This window comes from Salvelinus sp. IW2-2015, linkage group LG19, assembly GCF_002910315.2.
Source record: "Salvelinus sp. IW2-2015 linkage group LG19, ASM291031v2, whole genome shotgun sequence".
Classification (NCBI taxonomy): Eukaryota; Metazoa; Chordata; class Actinopteri; order Salmoniformes; family Salmonidae; genus Salvelinus; species Salvelinus sp. IW2-2015.
In genome coordinates this window covers 18,146,704-18,169,127 of record NC_036859.1, presented here as the reverse complement: position 1 = coordinate 18,169,127, position 22,424 = coordinate 18,146,704, and the positions used below count along the sequence as shown (strand labels likewise).

The 22,424-nt window shown below is 43.2% G+C and overlaps 1 protein-coding gene across 3 annotated transcripts in view; it reads left to right on the top strand.

Moving 5' to 3' along the window:
- Nucleotides 1-22,424, top strand: part of LOC111979474 (rho GTPase-activating protein 21) — a 98,687-nt gene that overhangs the window by 67,032 nt on the left and 9,231 nt on the right. For all 3 annotated transcript variants that reach the window (XM_024010048.2, XM_024010047.2, XM_024010049.2), the window contains 13 exons: nt 639-788; nt 1,365-1,467; nt 1,592-1,637; nt 2,133-2,258; nt 2,504-2,803; nt 3,892-3,956; nt 4,099-4,229; nt 4,690-4,832; nt 11,775-11,936; nt 18,484-18,562; nt 18,723-18,796; nt 18,907-18,996; nt 19,101-19,268. In XM_024010048.2, the coding sequence (XP_023865816.1) occupies nt 639-788; nt 1,365-1,467; nt 1,592-1,637; nt 2,133-2,258; nt 2,504-2,803; nt 3,892-3,956; nt 4,099-4,229; nt 4,690-4,832; nt 11,775-11,936; nt 18,484-18,562; nt 18,723-18,796; nt 18,907-18,996; nt 19,101-19,268 (1,637 nt within the window). The remainder of the gene's footprint in view (nt 1-638; nt 789-1,364; nt 1,468-1,591; nt 1,638-2,132; nt 2,259-2,503; nt 2,804-3,891; nt 3,957-4,098; nt 4,230-4,689; nt 4,833-11,774; nt 11,937-18,483; nt 18,563-18,722; nt 18,797-18,906; nt 18,997-19,100; nt 19,269-22,424) is intronic.

Below are 22,424 nucleotides of genomic sequence, written 5' to 3'. Positions count from 1 at the left end.
TGTGTTTGTGTCCACATCGAGGGTGAATCTGCCTATGGGATAGGCTTATATTGGTGATGGATGCCTATGGGGCTACATTGGCGGTGTTCCTTCACACTCCTTCTCCTTGGCCCTGGTTGAGATGAGAGATGGGCGCAGCCTGGGATGTTGGAAGGAACTAGGGCAGTGGCTTTTAAATTTAGCTCCACAAGCCCCACGGCTGCAGGCAGAGAGCAGCTTTGCACTCTGAGCTGTTTTGGGCTCGGCGGGCCAGGGTTGGGCGGCGTTGGAAATGCTGCTCTACTCAGCAGTTAACAACTTTCACACTTTTCTTTTCAAAAACAGGCCATGTCAGAAAGGGAGGGAGACGTTCTCATTCCTAGGAGCCGTGTTGTTCTAGTGCCATAAGTGTCTTTGGGAATCTTCATAATGCTGCAGTGGTCTACTTGCTGATGTTACGTAACTGGAGTATCTCAGGAAGCTGAATTATTATTTTAAACAAATTTGTTGCACCATAATCAGAAGTTTAGGTATATTTTATCCATTACGATGATGAGGAAGATCATGGTGATGGTGAGATGGAGGAACATGATGACTGATGAAGTGCTTCATAACATATATTTATCCATCATGTAATACCTAAGCTTGTGTTGTTGCAGATGAGCCGGCTAGCCCTAGTGTTGACCATGAGGCCACGTCCATTCCTGCTTCCGCCGTGATATCTGTCGCTCCAGCCATAACTACAGTCCCCCCTAGCCCAAGCTCCTCCCCGTACCCTCTCATGCGCCGACAGCTGTCACATGACCAAGGTAAGAGGCACCCTGGGGTCGGGGCTCCTGGTTGTCATGGTTAAGGTGCAGATACAGTTCTGTCAGTTGCTGTGTTGTCAATGCCATTGTTGTTTTAGTCATTGGTGGCATCTGAAACACTCTATTATGTATACAGTGCACTACTGTTGACCAGATCCCCAATCCCCATAGGCCCTGGTCGAAAGTAGTGCGCTATATAGGGAATACTACAGTGGCATTTCAGCCGCTTCCATTGCGTTGTTACTGTCTTGATGTTTCTGTCACATAATAGCTGTGCCACATAATAGATGTGACAGAACTCAGTGCTGGAGTTTTCTGAGGAAGCATGACATTGACCCAGTTCTTTATACAGGTTTGAAAGCAGCTAGGATGTCTCCTCCATCAGTGCTAAATCACTTCAGAGTAAAATTGGCTCTGCATTTGATATTAACACAATTCTGCCCTGTGATATTGAGCCCTAAAACTACCTCAGAGAACACCACAACTGACCCTCACTAATAACACTCAGCTATGACACATCACTCTGTCTACACGCTGTAAAAAACACTGTCGTTGTGTTTATGTCCCGGTCTCAAGAGTCTCTCARAAATGCTATTCTGGAGTCTGATGCCGAGACCAAACAAGAGCGGTCCAAATCCTGCGACGAGGGTCTGGATAACTACAGAGAGGAAGGCAGAGGGTGAGTCCTTTTTTACATTTGGAGATGTGGAATTTGGTCTCATTTTCTGACAATACTGTTCTCCAATGTTTTTGGTTCATCCTCCTAATATCAGTTATTTGTCTCCCTTCTCCTCTGTCTCCAGCCGGTCAAACAGTAAACACATGCCCAGTCTGAGAGGCCTGAAGAAGGTGAGGAAACCGCTCAATACAGGGTTTATTAACCACAACATGTTGATTATCTTTATAACAACTTTAAATGGGTTATAACAGCTCTATAAAGGTTTAACTAAGCCATGTTGGCTGTGTTTATACAGCCAGTATAATGGCTACTTAACATAGGTGGGCAAAAAGCCGGTAATATCTATCCCTTATCAGAGTGCCTAACGGTGGGACAAGCTGCTACTTTTACACAACTGGTTTGAAAACAGTACTTTCCCTGTGCTTTTGAAAGGTTTCCTAATCACATTGACAGGATGTGTTGTATGGTTTCCTGGCTTTGCCTGAATCATCTTGATTTCTTCAGCCATAATGAACTCACCTGTCTATGTGATTTTGCTACACTAGTCAGACAGACTTTGATGCTCCCCAAATAGCAGTAGAAAAGGACTCCCTGGGGATTTGAGCTATTTTCTTTAAGACCACAGGCTCTCTTCCTGCTGATTACTTGTGTGTGTGTGTGTGTAGGCTCTGGATGGACACAAGTCATCTGATGACTCTGGGTCCAGAAGGGACTCCTCTTCAGATGTATTCAGTGACTCTTCTAAAGAAGGCTGGCTCAACTTCAGGCAGATCAACACTGAGAAGAGCAAGGTATATTTACACACTTCTACCCTTGTCCAACTGCCAAATCACATGGAGCTCTACTTCGCTGGTCTGGTTATGTATCCACCATAGTTGCTGGAAAGGACCGTGTGAAACAAAAATATCCACAACCGTGTGAAAAGGTTATCACGCACACCCACCCACACTGTGCTAACTCTTTACATCTTCATGCAGGGCCTTAACTCAACATTTCGCTCTCTCTCTCCCTCCGTTTCTTTTCTTTCTTTCTCTAGCGTGGGGGTTCGAGGTCGTGGAAGCAGATGTACGCCGTGCTGCGAGGCCACGGCCTCACGCTTTACAAGGACAAGAAGGACGGCGTCTCCCACGCCTCCTCCCACTCCCAGTCCGACGACGACCCACAGCCAATCAGTGTCAAGGCCTGCCTGATTGACATCTCCTACAGCGACACGAAACGGAAGAACGTGCTGCGTCTGACCACGTCAGACTGCGAGTATCTGTTCCAGGCTGAGGGCAGGGATGACATGCTGTCATGGATCCGAGTCATCCAGGAGAATAGTAATCTGGATGATGAGGTGGGTTCTGCCTGGCAACACTGCAGTACTCTGTTACTAAGCTCATCATGTGATTATTAGCATTTCGCTGTGCCTGCGATATCATCTGCAAAACTGTACACAACTAATAAACGTTGATTTGATTTTGATAGTAATAGGTCTATCCCACATTTGATTATTCTTTGCTAAGCCCATGTTTTTATCCAAAGGGACTTGCATACAGTAGCTAGAATTTTACTACCCACATTTTTGGCAGGTCCTGCCTTAACTGCAAGGCAGATGTGTCAAATGCCGGTGTGCTATTTTGAAGCTTGTGAATAGCCTAGCCTGCGTCGGGGCTCAGGCTACACATCTTCTATTTCATTTACACTAGTCATTCTCACTGTCCTTGGTCACTAGTGGAAGCAATAGCTTTTGGGCTGAGAGACTCCCGTTTGTTCAACATTCCTCTCCTTGGGTTTATGGTAATGATGTTTGTCTCGGTTGCGTTTGGTGTTTACCCCACAAATAAGACACTCACTGTCCTGTTTTGCAGGTAGAATCACTACTACAGCCTATTTATAATATCAAACCATTTTAACATTTGATTTCTCATGCTTACTGTATGTAGGATCACTAGGATACAGAAAACACAAAACATCTCCTGCTGGACCCTAACAAGAGTGTGTTTTTTTCCTTGGCTTAATGTTAACTTGTCTGTTGGCTGTGAAATGAGCTAACAGTGTGCTTGCTTGTTCAGCTGTTTGCCCCTTCTCAGTTAGCCTTCGGTCTTTGTCTGTGGTCTCAGTCTCCCACAGAGTCTTTCATTAATGGGGAGAACCCATGACTTCCTAAATAGCTCAAACAGGATTCAGTGTGGTTAACTGCTAAATCCTATTCACTTAGAACTATAAAAAAATATATATATATATTTGATAAGACAACATATACTTGAGAAATCTGAATGTGCTGGTAGTCCAAGGGTTATGTGAGGTTACTTCTCAGCCATTAAAAAAAGTTTGGGTTAACATCCATGATTTTTCATTTCCAAAATTGTTAATTCTGTTTGTCCTTAGCTTGTGTTCCAGTTATGTTAAAACTGATTGTTTGTTGTCCATGTTATGTTTCAGAATGCTGGTATAACCAGCCAGGACCTGATCAGCAGAAAGATCAGAGAGTACAACACCATGATGAGGTATGCAGCAACACACACACACCATCTTTATTTGACCCACAATGCAACATCATTTTACACCAACTTTTATGCACAAGTCCTTAAAGTCACATATAGTATAATTTAATGTACTATAATATGRCCTTTTTTGTGTTTGATCCAGTGCCCCCAGCAGCAAGACTGAGCCCTCCCCCAAAACCTCCCGGCAGTCCCTCAGTATCAGACACACCCTCCTGGGGGTGAAGGGAGAGGGCAAGGGCCAGAGCCCCCACTCACCCAAAACAGGAGAGAGAGGTAAGGTCATTATTACAACAACAAAGAAGTTACTGGAAACAACGAACACAGACCCCCCCACAGACGCCGTGCTGCTCAGCTTCATTTAGTAAACAAAACTAAAACAATAAGTAATGTGCCTGGGGTAACCAGTGACCTGTTTCACCTTTCATGGATCTCAGCTTTAAAGCAAGGGATTACATTCACCACAGGTAGACATGCTGTGTCCTTTACACACTGCTGAAAAGCAGGGCATGATGAAGTTTCTAGCTATACTACACAGTAAAGTTGCCCATCACACGAGAACAGGAGACAATAAATATGGTTGGATTACATGTGGAAATACAGTATGTTATTGAAAATGTTTATCTTTGACTGTCTGCACAAGCAGCTGTTGACCTTCCAGCAGCTAGTGTGGTTTGAGTGTGTATCTGTAGTGTGGATTATCACTCAGATGGCTGCTTTGTGTGTGTTCTGTCAGATGAATCCAGTCCTCCACGGGATAAGGCTGCCTGGAGGAGGGGCATCCCCGGCATCATGAGGAAACCCTTTGAGAAGAAGAGCACTGCTGGGGTAACTTTTGGGGTGCGCCTCGATGACTGCCCACCTGCACAGACCAACAGGGTAAGGGAGAGCGAGTGAGTGTGTGTTTACATGTGAGAAAGACATGGAAATGATGTTGTTGAATGAATTATGTGTTTTGTTTCCCTTTGATGGTTGAGTAGTGTGATATTTAAGAGAAACTTCCTCTAGACACTATTTGGGTTGTTTTTCCAGTCTCCCTACATAGGGGGTGTTTCAGACATAATGTTTTTTGCGCCGAGAGGCCTGCTTTCCGATCTAAAAATTAACAGAGTCATATTTTGTAGCAATTATTGTGGCCTTTGTGTTTCTCTGATTGCACAGTCACGCTAGCTGCGAGTAGAAATGGTTGTCCTTGTTCAATAGAGCCATTGGACTTGTCTCAACAATGTTCCTATCTGCCTCGACATAGCAGGATATCTAGCAGGACTAATTTCCCCCGGCTTTGTAAAGAGTACAGCCTGACGGGAGTCCTACTTCCTTGTCGAATTGTGTTCCCGCACTGGAAGGCAGGCTTTTCAAAACGGGGGTGGTGTTACCGTACACTGCCTATTCGAGATTACTGAATAATTACAATGGCTGCTTCTGATGATTCGTCTTTCCAAGAAGAGCTGGACGGCGAAACTGTTTTTGATGTTATTTTACATAGGGGCACACAGCCCTATTCATTTGAGCCCAAATACAGTGAATAGGAGTTGAGGCACCAACAATAACAATTACATGACCAGCAAGCAGCGATGGGAAGCCTCGGTCAGACTCTGACTGGTGGTGCCTAAGCGGTTACTGTCCAGCCATGCCGACAGAAGAATGTCTGTGCTGCAACAAATTAGATCGCGGACAGTTCTTACTGGAGAGAGTCAGTGCAGACTTCATGGCTCGTGTGTGTGACAGACCATCAAGGATTTGACACGCATATGGATAGAGGGGTGCTGGAGATGTTCTTCAGAACCTCCATGATCAACTGGGGGTGGCAGCCTTGTCCAGCTGGACTAGGAGAGCAAATGCCAAACGAGTAAGTGGTTTTGCTGTCTGTAGCTAGCTAGCAATATGAGCTCTCTTTTTACGTGAGGCGGTGTTGTTCAGTACAGTGTAACTTTGTGATTGATTCAGCCATAACAGGGCTTGATAGTACCACTACAATCCATGTTGAGTTAGCTAGCTTTGTTTGCTATACCCAAAAAGTACTGTAGCCTAATGTTATAGCTAGCTAGCTAATGTTAACTAGCCAGCTAGCCTCAGTGCACCTCATTTGGAACAAAACTGGATAAATGTTTTGATAACGAAGAGTAAAGGAATGACTTAGGCTTTTAGTCATTCAGTAGCTATCTAACGTTTCTGTGAGATCAAATCAAACTTTGTCACGTGCCAAATACAACAAATGTAGACCTTACCATGAAATGCTTACTTACAAGCCCTTAACCAACAGTGTAGTTCAAGAAAGAGTAAATGGAAATGGAAAAAAGCTGTACTTGAAACAGTCTTGATATGTTCGTCAAAAGAGAGATCAGGGTCCAGAGTAACGCCGAGGTTGTTCAGTTTTATTTGAGACGACTGTACATCTCTCAAGATTAATTGTCAGATTTAACAGAAGATCTCGTTGTTTCTTGGGACCTAGAACAAGCATCTCTGTTTTGTCCGAGTTTAAAAGTAGAAAGTTTGCAGCCATCCACTTATGTCTGAAACACAGGCTTCCAGCGAGGGCAATTTTGGGGCTTCACCATGTTTCATTGACATGTACAGCTGTGTGTCATCCGCATAGCAGTGAAAGTTCGAATGACATCCCYGAGAGGTAAAATATATAGTGAAAACAATAGTGGTCCTAAAACGGAACCTTGAGGAACACCGAAATTTACAGTTGATTTGTCAGAGGACAAACCATCCACAGAGACAAACTGATATCTTTCCGACAGATAAGATCTAAACCAGGCCAGAACTTGTCTGTGTAGACCAATTTGTGTTTCCAATCTCTCCAAATGAATGTGGTGATCGATGGTACCAAAAGCAGCACTAAGGTCTAGGAGAACGAGGACAATTAAAAGGTCATTTACCACCTTCACAAGTGCAGTCTCAGTGCTATGATGGGGTCTGAAACCAGACTGAAGCGTTTYGTATACATTGTTTGTCTTCAGGAAGGCAGTGAGTTGCTGCCCAACAGCTTTTTCTAAAAGTTTTGAGAGGAATGGGAGATTCGATATAGGCCGATAGTTTTTTTATATTTTCTGGGTCAAGGTTTGGCTTTTTCAAGAGGCTTTATTACGGCCACTTTTAGTGAGTTTGGTACACATCCGGTGGATAGAGAGCCGTTTATTATGTTCAACATAGGAGGGCCAAGCACAGGAAGCAGCTCTTTTAGTAGTTTAGTTGGAATATGGTCCAGTATGCAGCTTGAAGGTTTAGAGGCCATGATTATTTTCATAATTGTGTCAAGAGATATAGTACTAAAACACTTAAGTTTCTCTCTTGATCCTAGGTCCTGGCAGAGTTGTGCAGACTCAGGACAACTGAGCTTTGGAGGAATTTTGGATTGTTCTTATTTTCCTCAATTAACCTCTCTTGGGTACGTGAGACGTTAGCGTCCCACCTCTTCAACAGCCAGTGAAACTGCTGGGCGCCAAATTCAAATACAGAAATACTCATTATAAAAATTCAGAGAACAAAACATTTTACGTAGGTTTAAAGATTAACTTCTTGTGAATCCAACCACGGTGTCAGATTTTTAAAATGCTTTACCGCGAAAGCATACCTTACGGTTATTTGAGAACATAGCTCACTAGACAAATCATTACAAACAGTAACCAGCCAAGTAGAACCGTTACACAAGTCAGAAATAGAGAAAATTAATCCCTTACCTTTGATGATCTTCATATGGTTGCACTCAACAGACATTAATTTACACAATAAATGTTCCTTTTGTTCGATAAAGTCTCTTTATATCAAAAACCTTCTTCAGTAATCCAAAAATCAAAATTGTATCCGTAAAGTTCATAGAAACATGTCAAACGATGTTTATATTCAATCCTTGTTTTTAGCCTAAATAATCGATAATATTTCAACCGGACAATAAGTTCGTCAATTTAAAAGGTAAACAAGAAAGGCACTCTCTCGGTCGTGCGCATGAAAAAGCTCTGTGACACTTTAGGGTCCACTCATTCAGACTGCTCTTACTTCCTCATCTTTCAGGATACAAGCATGAAACAATTTCTAAAGACTGTTGACATCTAGTGGAAGGCATAGAAACTGCCCTTTGAGTCCTAAGTCAATGGATACTGTAATGGCATTGAATAGAAAACTACAAAACCAAAAAGAAAACKACTTCCTGAATGGGTTTTTCTCAGGTTTTCGCCTGCCAAATCAGTTCTGTTATACTCAGACACTATTTTAACAGTTTTGGAAACTTTAGAGTGTTTTCTATCCAAATCTACCAGTTATATGCATATCATATCTTCTGGGCCCGAGAAACAGGCAGTTTAATTTGGGCATGCATTTCATCCAAAATTCCGAATGCTGCCCCCTACCCTAGAGAAGTTAAGTTGGAAAAATAGGATGATCGAGCAGCAGTGAGGGCTCTTCGATACTGCACGGGACTGTCTTTCCAAGCTAGTAGGAAGACTCCCAGTTTGGTGTGGCGCCATTTCCGTTCCAATTTTCTGGAAGCTTGCTTCAGAGCTCGGGTATTTTCTGTATACCAGGGAGCTAGTTTCTTATGACAAATGTTTTTAGGGGTGCAACTGCATCAAGGGTATTGCGCAAGGTTAAATTGAGTTCCTCAGTTAGGTGGTTAACAGATTTTTGTCCTCTGACATCCTTGGGTAGGCAGAGGGAGTCTGGAAGAACATCAAGGAATCTTTGTGTTGTATGAGAATTTATAGCACGACTTTTGGTGCTCCTTGATTGGGGTCTGAGCAGATTATTTGTTGCGATTGCAAACGTAATAAAATGGTGGTCCGATAGTCCAGGATTATGAGGATTAACATTAAGATCCACAACATTTATTCCATGGGACAAAACTAGCTCCAGAGTATGACTGTGGCAGTGAGTAGGTCCRGAGACATGTTGGACAAAACCCACTGAGTCGATGATGGCTCCGAAAGCCTTTTGGAGTGGGTCTGTGGATTTTTCCATGTGAATATTAAAGTCACCAAAATTAGAATATTATCTGCTATGACTACAAGGTCCGATAGGAACTCAGTGAGGAACGCTGTATATGGCCCAGGAGGCCTGTAAACAGTAGCTATAAAAAGTGATTGAGTAGGCTGCATAGATTTCATGACTAGAAGCTCAAAAGACGAAAACGTCATTTTTTTTGGTAAATTTAAATTTGCTACCGTAAATGTTAGCAACACCTCCGCCTTTGCGGGATGCACGGGGGATATGGTCACTAGTGTAACCAGGAGGTGAGGCCTCATTTAACACAGTAAATTCATCAGGCTTAAGCCATGTTTCAGTCAGGCCAATCACATCAAGATTATGATCAGTGATTAGTTCATTGACTATAACTGCCTTKGAAGTGAGGGATCTAACATTAAGTAGCCCTATTTTGAGATGTGAGGTATCACGATCTCTTTCAATAATGGCAGGAACGGAGGAGGTCTTTATTCTAGTGAGATTGCTAAGGCGAACACTGCCATGTTTAGTTTTGCCCAACCTAGGTCGAGGCACAGACACAGTCTTAATGGGGATAGCTGAGCTGACTACACTGACTRTGCTAGTGGCAGACTCCACTAAGCTGGCATGCTGGCTAACAGCCTGCTGCCTGGCCTGCACCCTATTTCCTTGTGGAGCTAGAGGAGTTAGAGCCCTGTCTATGTTCATAGATAAGATGAGAGCACCCCTCCAGCTAGGATGGAGTCCGTCACTCCTCAACAGGCCAGGCTTGGTCCTGTTTGTGGGTGAGTCCCAGAAAGAGGGCCAATTATCTACAAATTCTATCTTTTGGGAGGGGCAGAAAACAGTTTTCAACCAGCGATTGAGTTGTGAGACTCTGCTGTAGAGCTCRTCACTCCCCCTAACTGGGAGGGGGCCAGAGACAATTACTCGATGCCGACACATCTTTCTAGCTGATTTACACGCTGAAGCTATGTTGCGCTTGGTGACCTCTGACTATTTCATCCTAACATCGTTGGTGSCGAYGYGGATAACAATATCYCTATACTCTCTACACTCGCCAGTTTTAGCTTTAGCCAGCACCATCTTCAGATTAGCCTTAACGTCGGTAGCCCTGCCCCCTGGTAAACAGTGTATGATCGCTGGATGATTAGTTTTAAGTCTAATACTGCAGGTAATGGAGTCGCCAATGACTAGGGTTTTCAATTTGTCAGAGCTGATGGTGGGAGGCTTCGGCGTCTGACCCCGTAACGGGAGGAGTAGAGACCAGAGAAGGCTCGGCCTCTGACTCCGACTCGCTGCTTAGTGGGGAGAACCGGTTGAAAGTTTCTGTCAGCTGAATGAGCGACACCAGTTGAGCATTCCTACCGCATTTCCCTCCAGAATCCATGAGAAAGTTGTCCGGCTGCGGGGACTGTGCGAGGGGATTTATACTACTATCTGTAATTACTGGTGGCACAGACGCTGTTTCATCCTTTCCTACACTGAAATTACCCTTGCCTAACAATTGCGTCTGAAGCTTGGCTTGCAGCACAGCTATCCTCGCCGTAAGGCGATCGTTCCCCTGTATATTATGAGTACAGCGACTGCAATTAGAATGCATCATGTTAATGTTACCACTTAGCTTCGGCTGTTGGAGGATCTGACGAACCATGTCCAGATAAAGCGTCCGGAGTGAAAAAGTTGAATGAAAAAAAAGTTGCGTGAGGGAAAAACTAAAAATATAAATGGTAATTAAAAAGTAAAAACCATAAAGTTGTCAGGTAGCAAAGTTAGATTAGCCAGCCTATTCTTCATGTATTACTCCTGTGTCTCAACCAACCCAAAAATGTAGTGGTTTTATGGGCATCATAAAAAAAAAAAATTGCAGCAAGATTGTAGCTAGTTACATAAAAATACATTTAATGAATATCACAATGAATTGATCCATAAGTTGAAGTCAAAACTTTATTGGTTTCTGATGCAGCTGGAATAATTTAGTCTTTTATCAGTACACTTGTAAAAAATATTATATAAAACATTTTATCGAACATTATATATACAGTATGTACAAAATCTAGCAATATCTATACCACAATGCAGTTGTGAGCATACTAGGCATTCTATATTATACTACAACATCAGTCTATCTGAATATGAATTTTGTGTAGGCTGATTGTTCCAGGGTCCTGAGTTTTTTTCAGCTCGTGAGCCTTGTCCTGTGTTTTGTAATGGCAGCTGGTGTGTCAGAACTTCGAGCTCATGACCTTGGACTCAGACTATACACTTTGGCTCTTGCCAGCCCCATGTGGTATTTTCCTCTTCCGAGTCTAATGATGTTGAGCTTTCATCCAATGGGTCTACAGGATCTGTACTACTAAAGCTGGCGTCAAGGTCATCCTCAGCCGGATTAGTCTGTAGGATACACACTAGTCAGTGATTAGCCAACATTTTACTACTTTACAGTTGTTGTCGACACAAAGAATAATAAATGGCTTCGCAAGCTGATGTTCCATGAACAAGTGGCTGGTCCTGTCAGAAACGTTAGCTACACGACCTGTATCTCCTACATACCTGTATCTCTATCTCCCATTTGCAACTGGATCCACCTTGACAGGGGCGGTACTACATCCTGAAATCGCGATGAATTCTGGATGTTGTGGTTTGCTTGAGCCAGGAAATGTAAATGTCACGTTTCTACCGTTGAAATGCAGAAACACTCGTATTTGCTTATGGGTTTTTATGACATATTAATGGACAGACATATACAGTGAACGAGCAGCGGTTAAATTTCCCTTTAATGTGTGCGGTATAAGTTCTGCTTTGTGTATATGAAAGTGATGTCTGTTTCTTGGTTCATCCAATATGTATAATGCTAAAGACTTTGTTTGTGTTGTGTAGTTTGTTCCCCTCATCGTGGATGTGTGCTGTAAGCTGGTAGAGGAACGAGGGCTAGAGTACACTGGGATCTACAGAGTACCAGGAAACAACGCTGCCATCTCCAGCATGCAGGAGGAGCTGGACAGTAAAGGACTGATGAGTGACATCGACATCCAAGAAGACGTGAGTGACAGACACGCATGCATACAGTGTCTTCAGAATGTGTTCATACCCCTTGACTTATTCCACATTTTGTWACAGCCTGAATTCAAAATTGATATATTTATTTTTTTACTCACCCATCTACACACACTACCCCATATTAACAGTGAAAACATGTTTATTGAAAATGAAAATGAAATACAGATATTTAATTTACATAAGTATTCGTACCCCTGATTGACTACTTTGTAGAAGCACCTTTGGCAGYGATTACACCTGTGAGTCTTTTTGGGTAAGTCTTTAAAGAGCTTCCCACACCTGGATTGTGCAACATGTGACCATTTATTATTTGTACATTTCTTCAGGCTCTGTCAAATTGGTTGCTGATCATTGCTAGACAACCATTTTCAGTTCTTGCTACAGATTTTCAAGTAGATTGGCCACACAGGAACATTCACTTGGTAAATAACGCAAGTGTGGATTTGGCCTTGTGTTTTAGGTTATTGTCCTGCTGAAAGGTGAATTAATCTCCCAGTGTCTGGTGGAAAGCAGACTGAACTAGGTTCTCCTCTAGGATTGTGCTTGTGCTTAGCTCCATTCTGTTTATTTTTGATCCTGAAAAAATCCCTGGTCTTTAATTATTACAARCATACCCATAACATGATGCAGCCACCTCTATGCTTGAAAATATGGAGAGTGGAACTCAGTAATGTTTTGTATTGGATTTGCCCTAAACATAACACACTGAGTTTTAATATATTTTTCATGGGTCTCTATTTACCAACACAAACCGATGCTGGCGCTAAGACCAGACTCAACGAGCTGTATAAAGTCATAAGCAAACAAGAAAATGCTCATCCAGGGGCGGCGCTCCTAGTGGCTGGTGATTTTAATGTAGGACAACTAAAATCAGTTTTGCCTCATTTCTACCAGCATGTCACCTTTACAACTAGATGGAAAAACAACTTTAAATTACCTTTACTCCACACACAGAGACGCATACAAAGCTCTCCCTCCATTTGGGAAATCGGACCATAACTCTATCTTCCTGATTTCTGCTTACAAACGAAAACTCAAACCGGAAATACCAGTGACGTGCTCAATGCGGAAGTGGTCAGATGAAGCGGATGCTAAGCTACAGGACTGTTTCGCTAGCACAGACTGGATTCGTCCTATGGCATTGAGGAGTTCACATCCGTCACCAGCTTCATTAATTAGTGCATTGACAACCTTGTCCCCATAGTGACTATACGTACATATCCCAACCAGAAGCCATGGATTACAGGCAACAACCGTATTGAGCTAAAGGCTAGAATTTGTTCTTAACTGACTTGCCTAGTTAAATAAAGGTAAAATACATTTAAAAAATGGCAAAGTGTCAGTACAGGACTAAGATCGAATCCTACTACAACGGCTCTTGAAGCTCGTCAGGTGGCAGGGTTTGCAAACAATCACAGATATCTAAGGAAAGCACAGCCGAGAGCTTCCCAGTGGCACGAGCCTACCAGATTAGCTGGGACAGACGGATTACCAGGGCGCATACTTGGAGCATGTGCTTACCAGCTGGCAAGTGTCTTCTCTGACATTTTCAACCTGTCTCTGACCTAGTCTGTAATACCTACGTTTCAAGCAAACCACCACTCTTGTGCCCAAGAGCGCCATGGTAGCCTGTCTAAATGACTACTGCCCGTAGAACTCACATCTGTAGCCATGAAAGGCTGGTCATGGCTCACATAAACACCATCATCCCTATATATATATATATATATATATATATATATATATATATTATACAGTGGGAGAAACAAGTATTTGATACACTGCCGATTTTGCAGGTTGTCCTACTTACAAAGCATGTAGAGGTCTGTAATTTTTATCATAGGTACACTTCAACTGTGAGAGACGGAATCTAAAACAAAAATCCAGAAAATCACATTGTATGATTTTTAAGTAAATATGCAGGTTTAAAAAAATATATACTTGTATATTGATGTTGATTGGTTAGGTACGTTGGTGCAACAATGGTGCTTTTTTCGTGAATGTGCTTTTGTTAAATCATCACCCGTTTGGCAAAGTTGAAGTAGGCTGTGATTTGATGATAAATTAACAGGCACCGCATTGATTATATGCAACGCAGGACAAGCTAGTTGAACTAGTAATATCATCAACCATGTGTAGTTAACTAGTGATTATGTTAAGATTTTTTTATATGATAAGTTTAATGCTAGCTAGCAACTTAACTTGGCTCCTTGCAGCCATCTGGTCCTTTTGATGCTGCACTCGCGTAACAGGTGGTCATAACACTGCCTCGCAGTCTCCTCGTGGATTGCAATGTAATCAGCCATAATCGGCATCCAAAAATGCTATTGTTTTGAAAACTTGAAATCGGCCCTAATTTATCGGCCATGCCGATTTAATCGGTCGGCCTCTATTCTCTATTGTACATCACACTGCCCTTTCCCACCTGGACAAAAGGACCACCTACGTGAGAATGTTGTTCATTGACTACAGCTCAGCGTTCAACACCATAGTGCCCTTCAAGCTCATCACTAAGCTAAGGGCCCTGGGACTGAATACCTCCCTCTACAACCGGATCCTGGACTTCCTGATGGGCCGACCCCAGGTGGTGAGGGTAGGAAACAACACGTCCGCCACGCTGACTCTCAACACGGGGGTCCCTTGGGTGCGTGCTCAGTTCCCTCCTGTACTCCCTGTTCACCCACGACTGCGTGCCGCTCGCAAATCCAACACCATCATTAAGTTTGCAGACAACACGTCGGTGGAAGGTCTGATCACCGACGACGATGAGGAGGCTTATAGGGAGGAGGTCAGAGACCTGGCAGTCTGATGCCAGGCCAAAAACCTTTCCCTCAACGTGGGCAAGAAAAATGTATCAAAGACTACAGGAAACGGAGGGCCGAACACGGCCCCATTCACATCAACGGGGCTGTAGTGGAGCGGGTTGAAATCTTCAAGTTCCTTGGTGTCCACATCACTGTATACGGCCCAGTACATCACTGGGGCCAAACTCCCAGCCATCCAGGACCTACCAGGTGTTGTCAGAGAAAGGCACTAAAAATTGTCAAGGACTCCAGCCACCCAAGTCAGACTGTTCTCTCTGCAAGCGGTACCGGAGCGCGAAGTCTGGGATCAAATGGCACCTGAACAGTTAATCAGATGGCTATCCAGACAGTTTACATTGAACCCTTTTTATATTTATTTATCTTAATTGTTTTGCACTGACTTCCTTGCCCTGGCTCTATGCACTCTCACTAGACTCAACCCAAACACTCACACATATACACGCACAAACACTGCATACGCTCACTCACGCAAAAGACACACTCACACACACACACACTCACACATGCATATTGACGCCCCACTCACACATACACTTTCACACTTCACATATGCTGCTGCTACTCTGTTTATTATACTGAATATGATTGCCTGGACACTTTTACCCATACCCACATGTACAGAGCATTCAGGAAGTATTCAGACCCCTTGACCTTTTCCACATTTTGTTACATTACAGCCTTATTCTAAAATGGATTATGTCTATTTTTTGTGCATCAATCTACACAATACCCCATAATGACAAAGCGAAAACAGTTTTTTATAGATTTTTGCAAATGTATTAAAAATAAAACACATACCTTATTTACATAAGTATTCAGACCCTTTGCTATGAAACTCGAAATTGAGCTCAGGTGCATCCTGTTTCCAGTGAACATCCTTGATRTTTATACATCTTGAYTGGAGTCCACCTGTAGTAAATTCAATTGATTGGACATGATTTGGAAAGGCACACACCTTTCTAAATATGGTCCCACAGTTGACAGTGCATGTCATAATAAAAACCAAGCCATGAGGTCAAAGGAATTGTCTGTAGAGCTCCGATACAGGTTTGTGTCGAGGCACAGATCTTGGGAAGGGTACCAAAACATGTCTGCAGCACTGAAGGTCCCCAAGAACACAGTGTCCTCCATCATTCTTAAATTAAAGAAGTTTGKAACCACGAAGACTCTTCCTAGAGCTGGCTGCCCGGACAAACTGAGCAATGGGGGGATGGCACGAGAATTTTCTATTCCAATGATAATAACAATCAATCAATCAATAACTCTGACCAATCCCCGAGATCTGTAAGACCAAGGGTTTAATAAGAATTAGTCAGACTCAGCTAATGCAAAAAGAGAGTACCGTTTATTCAGAGAACGTTCTGAAGTCCATTATACAAAGACATCCATTTTATAGCTGCGCACATACTTCCACACAAACAGTAGATATCCTACGCACATACATACACACAAACAGTATGTGAGTTTTATCCTTCTTCATGGTTCTCACCACTGTGTATGCCTACCCTGCCGACAGTTCCATTCCCCCCGAGATTAGAGAAACCTTGAGAAATCCTCCCTGTCCTCCTAAGTTTTCTCAGTTCCTGCCAGGTCTGTTCAAACACAGTCTAACTGTTCTCGGTATCTTTCTTCGGCCTTCCCTCCCCCCATACAAGTTCAAATCCTGAGCTACGCCTTGCTCAGACAGTCTGGGTTTTTCCACTATACATGTACATTGTTTTAACCTAATTCTGACTAAAACTACACACATCATCAGAATATAATTGTATGATTCTAATCAATTTCATACAATTATATGGTTTCAGGGTGGAATATTCTAATCATTAATTTAAACATATAAATTATATTATCATGGGAGAAGGGCCTTGGTCAGGGAAGTGACCAAGAACCCGATGTTCTCTGACAGAGCTCCGGAGTTCCTCTGTGAGGATGTGAGAACCTTCCAGAGAACAACAATCTCTTCAACACTCCAATAATCAGGCCTTYATGGTAGAGTGGCCAGATGGAAGCCACTCCTCATTAAAACGCACATGACAACCCGCTTGGAGTTTTCCAAAAAGCACCTGAAGGACCATGAGAAACAAGACTCTCTGGTCTGATGAAACCAAGATTCAACTCCTTGGCCTGAATGCCAAGCGTCACGTCTGGAGGAGACCTGGCACCATCCCTATGGTGAAGCATGGTGGTGGCAGCATCATGCTGTGGGGATGTTTTTCAGCGGCAGGGACTGGGAGACTAGAGCACTCCAGAACGCTCAGGGCCTCAGACTCGGGTGAAGGTTCACCTTGAAACAGGACAAGGACCCTAAGCACATAGCCAAGACAACGCAGGAGTGGCTTTGAGACCAGTCTCTGAATGCCCTTGAGTGGCCCAGCCAGAGCCCTGACTTGAATGAATCATCTCTTGAGAGACCTGAAAATAGCTATGCAGCGACGCTCCCCATCCAACGACAGAGCTTGAGAGTATCTGCAGAGAGAATGGGAGAAACTCCCCAAATACAGGTGTGCCATGTTTGTAGCGTCATACCCAAGAAGACTCAAGGCTGTAATTGCTGCCRAAGGTSCTTCAACAAAGTACTGAGTGAAGGGTCTGAATACCTATGTAAATTGTTTTTTTGTTTTTTTCCCCCCCCACATTTTTGCTTTGTCGTTATGGGGTACTGTGTGTAGATTACTGAGGGGGGGGGAAACTATTTAACCATTTCCCTGTACAGTCTACACCTGTTGTATTTGGCTCATGTGACTGATAAAATGTTAGTTGATTTTCTATTCAGGACTAAAAGTTAGTTGCTTTGCCACATTTTTTGCAGTATTACTTTAGTGCCTTGTTGCAAACAGGATGCGTGTTTTGGGATATTTTTATTCTGTACAGGTTTCCTTTTCCTTCTGTCATTTAGGTTAGTGTTGTGGAGTAACTACAATGTTGATCCATCCTCAGTTTTCTCCTATCACATCTTATCAATGTCTACTTTTTTATTTAATTTAATTTGATCTACAATAGGTGCACTTCTTTGCGAGGCATTGGAAATCCTCCCTGGTCTTTGTGGTTGAATCTGTGTTTGAAATTCCCTGCTCGACTGAGTACCTTACAGATTTTTAGTTTATTTACCCTTTTTTCAAATTCTTATTTACAATGACGGATGACGCTGGGCCAATTGTGCACCGCTCTATGGGACTCCCAATCACATCTGGCTGTGATACAACCTGGATTTGAACCAGGGTGTCTGTAGTGACGCCCCAAGCACTGAGATGCTTGGGGCGCCCCAAGCACCCAGCCTTATACCGCTGCGCCACTCAGGAGCAGATAATTGTATGTTTGGTGTAAAGAGATGAGGTAGTCATTAAAATTTATGTTAAACACTATTATTGCACATAGTGAGTCCAGGCAACTTATGTGACTTGTTAAGCACATTTTTACACACAAGCTTAATTAGGCTTGCCATAACAAATAAGTTGTATAATTATTGACTCAAGACATTTCATTTTGAAATAATTTGTACAAATTTCTAAAAACATAATTCCACTTTGACATTATGGGGTATTTGTGTGTAGGCCAGTGACATTATTTTWATTTTATTATTAATTTAAAATTCAGGCTATAACACAACAAAATATGGAAAAAGTTGATGGGTTTCTGAAGGGACTGTATCTCTCCCATACTTCACAATGTCTTTAATGCTTTTTCTCTCTTGTTCTCCCCGACAGAAATGGAAGGACCTCAACGTGATCAGTAGTTTACTGAAATCCTTCTTCCGGAAACTTCCAGAGCCCCTTTTCACAAATGGTGAGTCACTGAACACAGTGTAAATGCATGTCTGTAAAGAAGAGAACATTTGTTAAGGAAGTTGTTAATAAGTCACGTATTTATTTATAGTATGCCTTATTGCTCCATGTTCGGTCTTGGTCACTGGAGATACTAAGTAATTCTTATATTTCTTTTCCAGAAAAATATGCAGATTTTATTGAAGCCAATCGAACAGAAGACTCAGTGGAGAGGTTAAAAGAACTCAAGAGGCTGGTAAGTTACAGCTCATGCTATGAGGGTTTATGTTAGATTTGTAGCGTTTGAATTGAATTTGAATGTTTGAATTGTTGCATTCTAGCATTGAAAGTTGGTTCTCTTCACAGATTCTTGAATTGCCTGATCATCACTATGAAACCCTCAAATTTCTCTCTGGACACCTCAAGTTGGTCTCTGAAAACTGTGAGAAAAATAAGGTATGTCAGCTTGAGGGTTTAAAWGTATTTTGAAATGGAGACTTTTAATGTAGAGGCCTAGTGTATATGGACTGGAAGTCACTTTTGCTCATCTCTCCCCCCAGATGGAGCCTCGTAACCTGGCCATCGTGTTTGGTCCAACCCTGGTCAGAACCTCTGAGGACAACATGACCAACATGGTCAACCACATGCCAGACCAGTGCAAGATAGTGGAGAACCTCATTCAGCAGTACGACTGGTTCTTCACTGAGGAGGGGGACGATGACCCTGTTGTACGTAGCAGCTCGCTCTCTCACGTCTTAACATGAATCTCATTACTCTCAGCTGGTTATGGCAGAGAATGTTAAATGTTCGTTGTGTGATGGCATAGATGATGGCATAGCAGTCAGACGTCCTTTGTCCTCGTCTTTTCGTGTCCCGTATATATATATATATATATATATTTACACCTTTCTTCGCATATCTTTTATATATTTTCTTTTCCAAAAACTCAACTTCAAAACACTCTCCTGCAACCCGCCTCACCAATAAAAAATTTAAAAAGTATTATTTACCTCAAATCTGAAATCCACAATAGAAGCTAGCCAGAAGCTAGCCAGAAGCTAGCCAGAAGCTAACCAGAAGCTAACGAGAAGCTAACGAGAAGCTAACGAGAAGCTAACGAGAAGCTAACGAGAAGCTAGCCAGTTTACTGGCTAACGTTAGTATTCAGCTAACCATGGTTTGTGGTCAACAACTATTCCTTTAGCTCGAAAATCTATCGGCACTTTTGTACAACGCGACTCAGACCAGAACATACCGGACCTATTTTTCTCTCCATATCCCCAGATTTCAACCGCAAGCTCTGGACATTTACACCTGGATTTCGCAGCTAGCTAGCTGCTATCCGTGTGACTATTGGCTTACGTCGATCCCGGAGCAAACATCAATTATTCCGGAGCTAGCCAGCTGAAGAGTTCCATCAGCCACTCCTGGGCTACAATCACCTATCCGTACCCGTTTTACTGCCAATGCGGAGCCCCACCGGGCCTTCACGACTGGACTACCGACGTTATCTGCCCGAGGTAGTTATCCAACTGGCCCCTCCGTTGCGACATTACCTGAACGCCCATCTGCGGCCCGCTAATCGTTAGCTGTCATATCGGCTGCTATCTGAATAAGTCTATCGGGCAATTTTTCTTGGGTCACTATAACTATATCTATTTTGCAAATTGGATTGATCCCCTCTACCACACGGAACCCCACTAATCTACCGACGGAAGCGCACGAGGTGGCTAAAAACAGACCTCTATCCTATGCTAGCTTGCTACTGATGGCCCGGCTAGCTGTCTGAATCGCCGTGACCCCAACCAACCTCTACTCACTGGACCCTTATGATCACTCGACTAAGGATGCCTCTCCTTAATGTCAATATGCCTTGTCCATTGCTGTTCTGGTTAGTGTTTATTGGCTTATTTCACTGTAAAGACATCACCTGGTTTCAATGATGTTTCAAGAGACAATATCTCTCTCATCATCACTCAATACCTAGGTTTACCTCCACTGTATTCACATCCTACCATACCTTTGTCTATACATTATACCTTGAAGCTATTTTATCGCCCCCAGAAACCTCCTTTTACTCTCTGTTCTAGACGACCAATTCTCATAGCTTTTAGCCGTACCCTTATCCTACTCCTCCTCTGAGGATGTAGAGGTGAATTCAGGCCCTGCAGTGCCTAGCTCCACTCCTATTCCCCAGGCGCTCTCTTTTGATGACTTCTGTAACYGTAATAGCCTTGGTTTCATGCATGTTAACATTAGAAGCCTCCCTAAGTTTGTTTTATTCACTGCTTTAGCACACTCTGCCAACCTGGATGTTCTAGCTGTGTCTGAATCCTGGCTTAGGAAGACCACCAAAAATTATGAAATTTTCATCCCTAACTACAACATTTTCAGACAAGATAGAACGGCCAAAGGGGGCGGTGTTGCAATCTACTGCAGAGATAGCCTGCAGAGTTCTGTCCTACTATCCAGGTCTGTACCCAAACAATTTGAACTTCTACTTTTAAAAATCCACCTCTCTAAAAACAAGTCTCTCACCGTTGCCGCCTGCTATAGACCACCCTCTACCCCCAGCTGTGCTCTGGACACCATATGTGAACTGATTGCCCCCCATCTATCTTCAGAGCTCGTGCTGCTAGGCGACCTAAACTGGAACATGCTTAACACCCCAGCCATCCTACAATCTAAGCTTGATGCCCTCAATCTCACACAAATTATCAATGAAGCTACCAGGTACCACCCCAAAGCCGTAAACACGGGCACCCTCATAGATATCATCCTAACCAACTTGCCCTCCAAATACACCTCTGCTGTTTTCACCCAAGATCTCAGCGATCACTGCCTCATTGCCTGCATCCGTAATGGGTCAGCGGTCAAACAACCTCCACTCATCACTGTCAAACGCTCCCTGAAACACTTCAGCGAGCAGGCCTTTCTAATCGACCTGRCCGGGGTATCCTGGAAGGATATTGATCTCATCCCGTCAGTAGAGGATGCCTGGTTATTTTTTTTTAAATGCCTTCCTCACTATCTTAAATAAGCATGCCCCATTCAAGAAATTTAGAAACAGGAACAGATATAGCCCTTGGTTCTCTCCAGACCTGACTGCCCTTAACCAACACAAAAACATCCTATGGCGTTCTGCATTAGCATCGAACAGCCCCTGTGATATGCAACTTTTCAGGAAAGCTAGAAACCAATATACACAGGCAGTTAGAAAAGCCAAGGCTAGCTTTTTCAAGCAGAAATTTGCTTCCTGCAACACACTCAAAAAAGTTCTGGGACACTGTAAAGTCCATGGAGAATAAGAACACCTCCTCCCAGCTGCCCACTGCACTGAAGATAGGAAACACTGTCACCACCGATAAATCCACTATAATTGAGAATTTCAATAAGCATTTTTCTACGGCTGGCCATGCTTTCCACCTGGCTACCCCTACCCCGGTCAACAGCACTGCACCCCTCACAGCTACTCGCCCAAGCCTTCCCCATTTCTCCTTCTCCCAAATCCAGTCAGCTAATGTTCTGAAAGAGCTGCAAAATCTGGACCCCTACAAATCAGCCGGGTTAGATAATCTGGACCCTTTCTTTCTAAAATTATCTGCTGAAATTGTTGCCACCCCTATTACTAGCCTGTTCAACCTCTCTTTCGTGTCGTCTGAGATTCCCAAAGATTGGAAAGCAGCTGCGGTCATCCCCCTCTTAAAAGGGGGGGGACACTCTTGACCCAAACTGCTACAGACCTATATCTATCCTACCCTGCCTTTCTAAGGTCTTCGAAAGCCAAGTCAACAAACAGATTACCGACCCTTTCGAATCCCACCATACCTTCTCTGCTATGCAATCTGGTTTCAGAGCTGGTCATGGGTGCACCTCAGCCACGC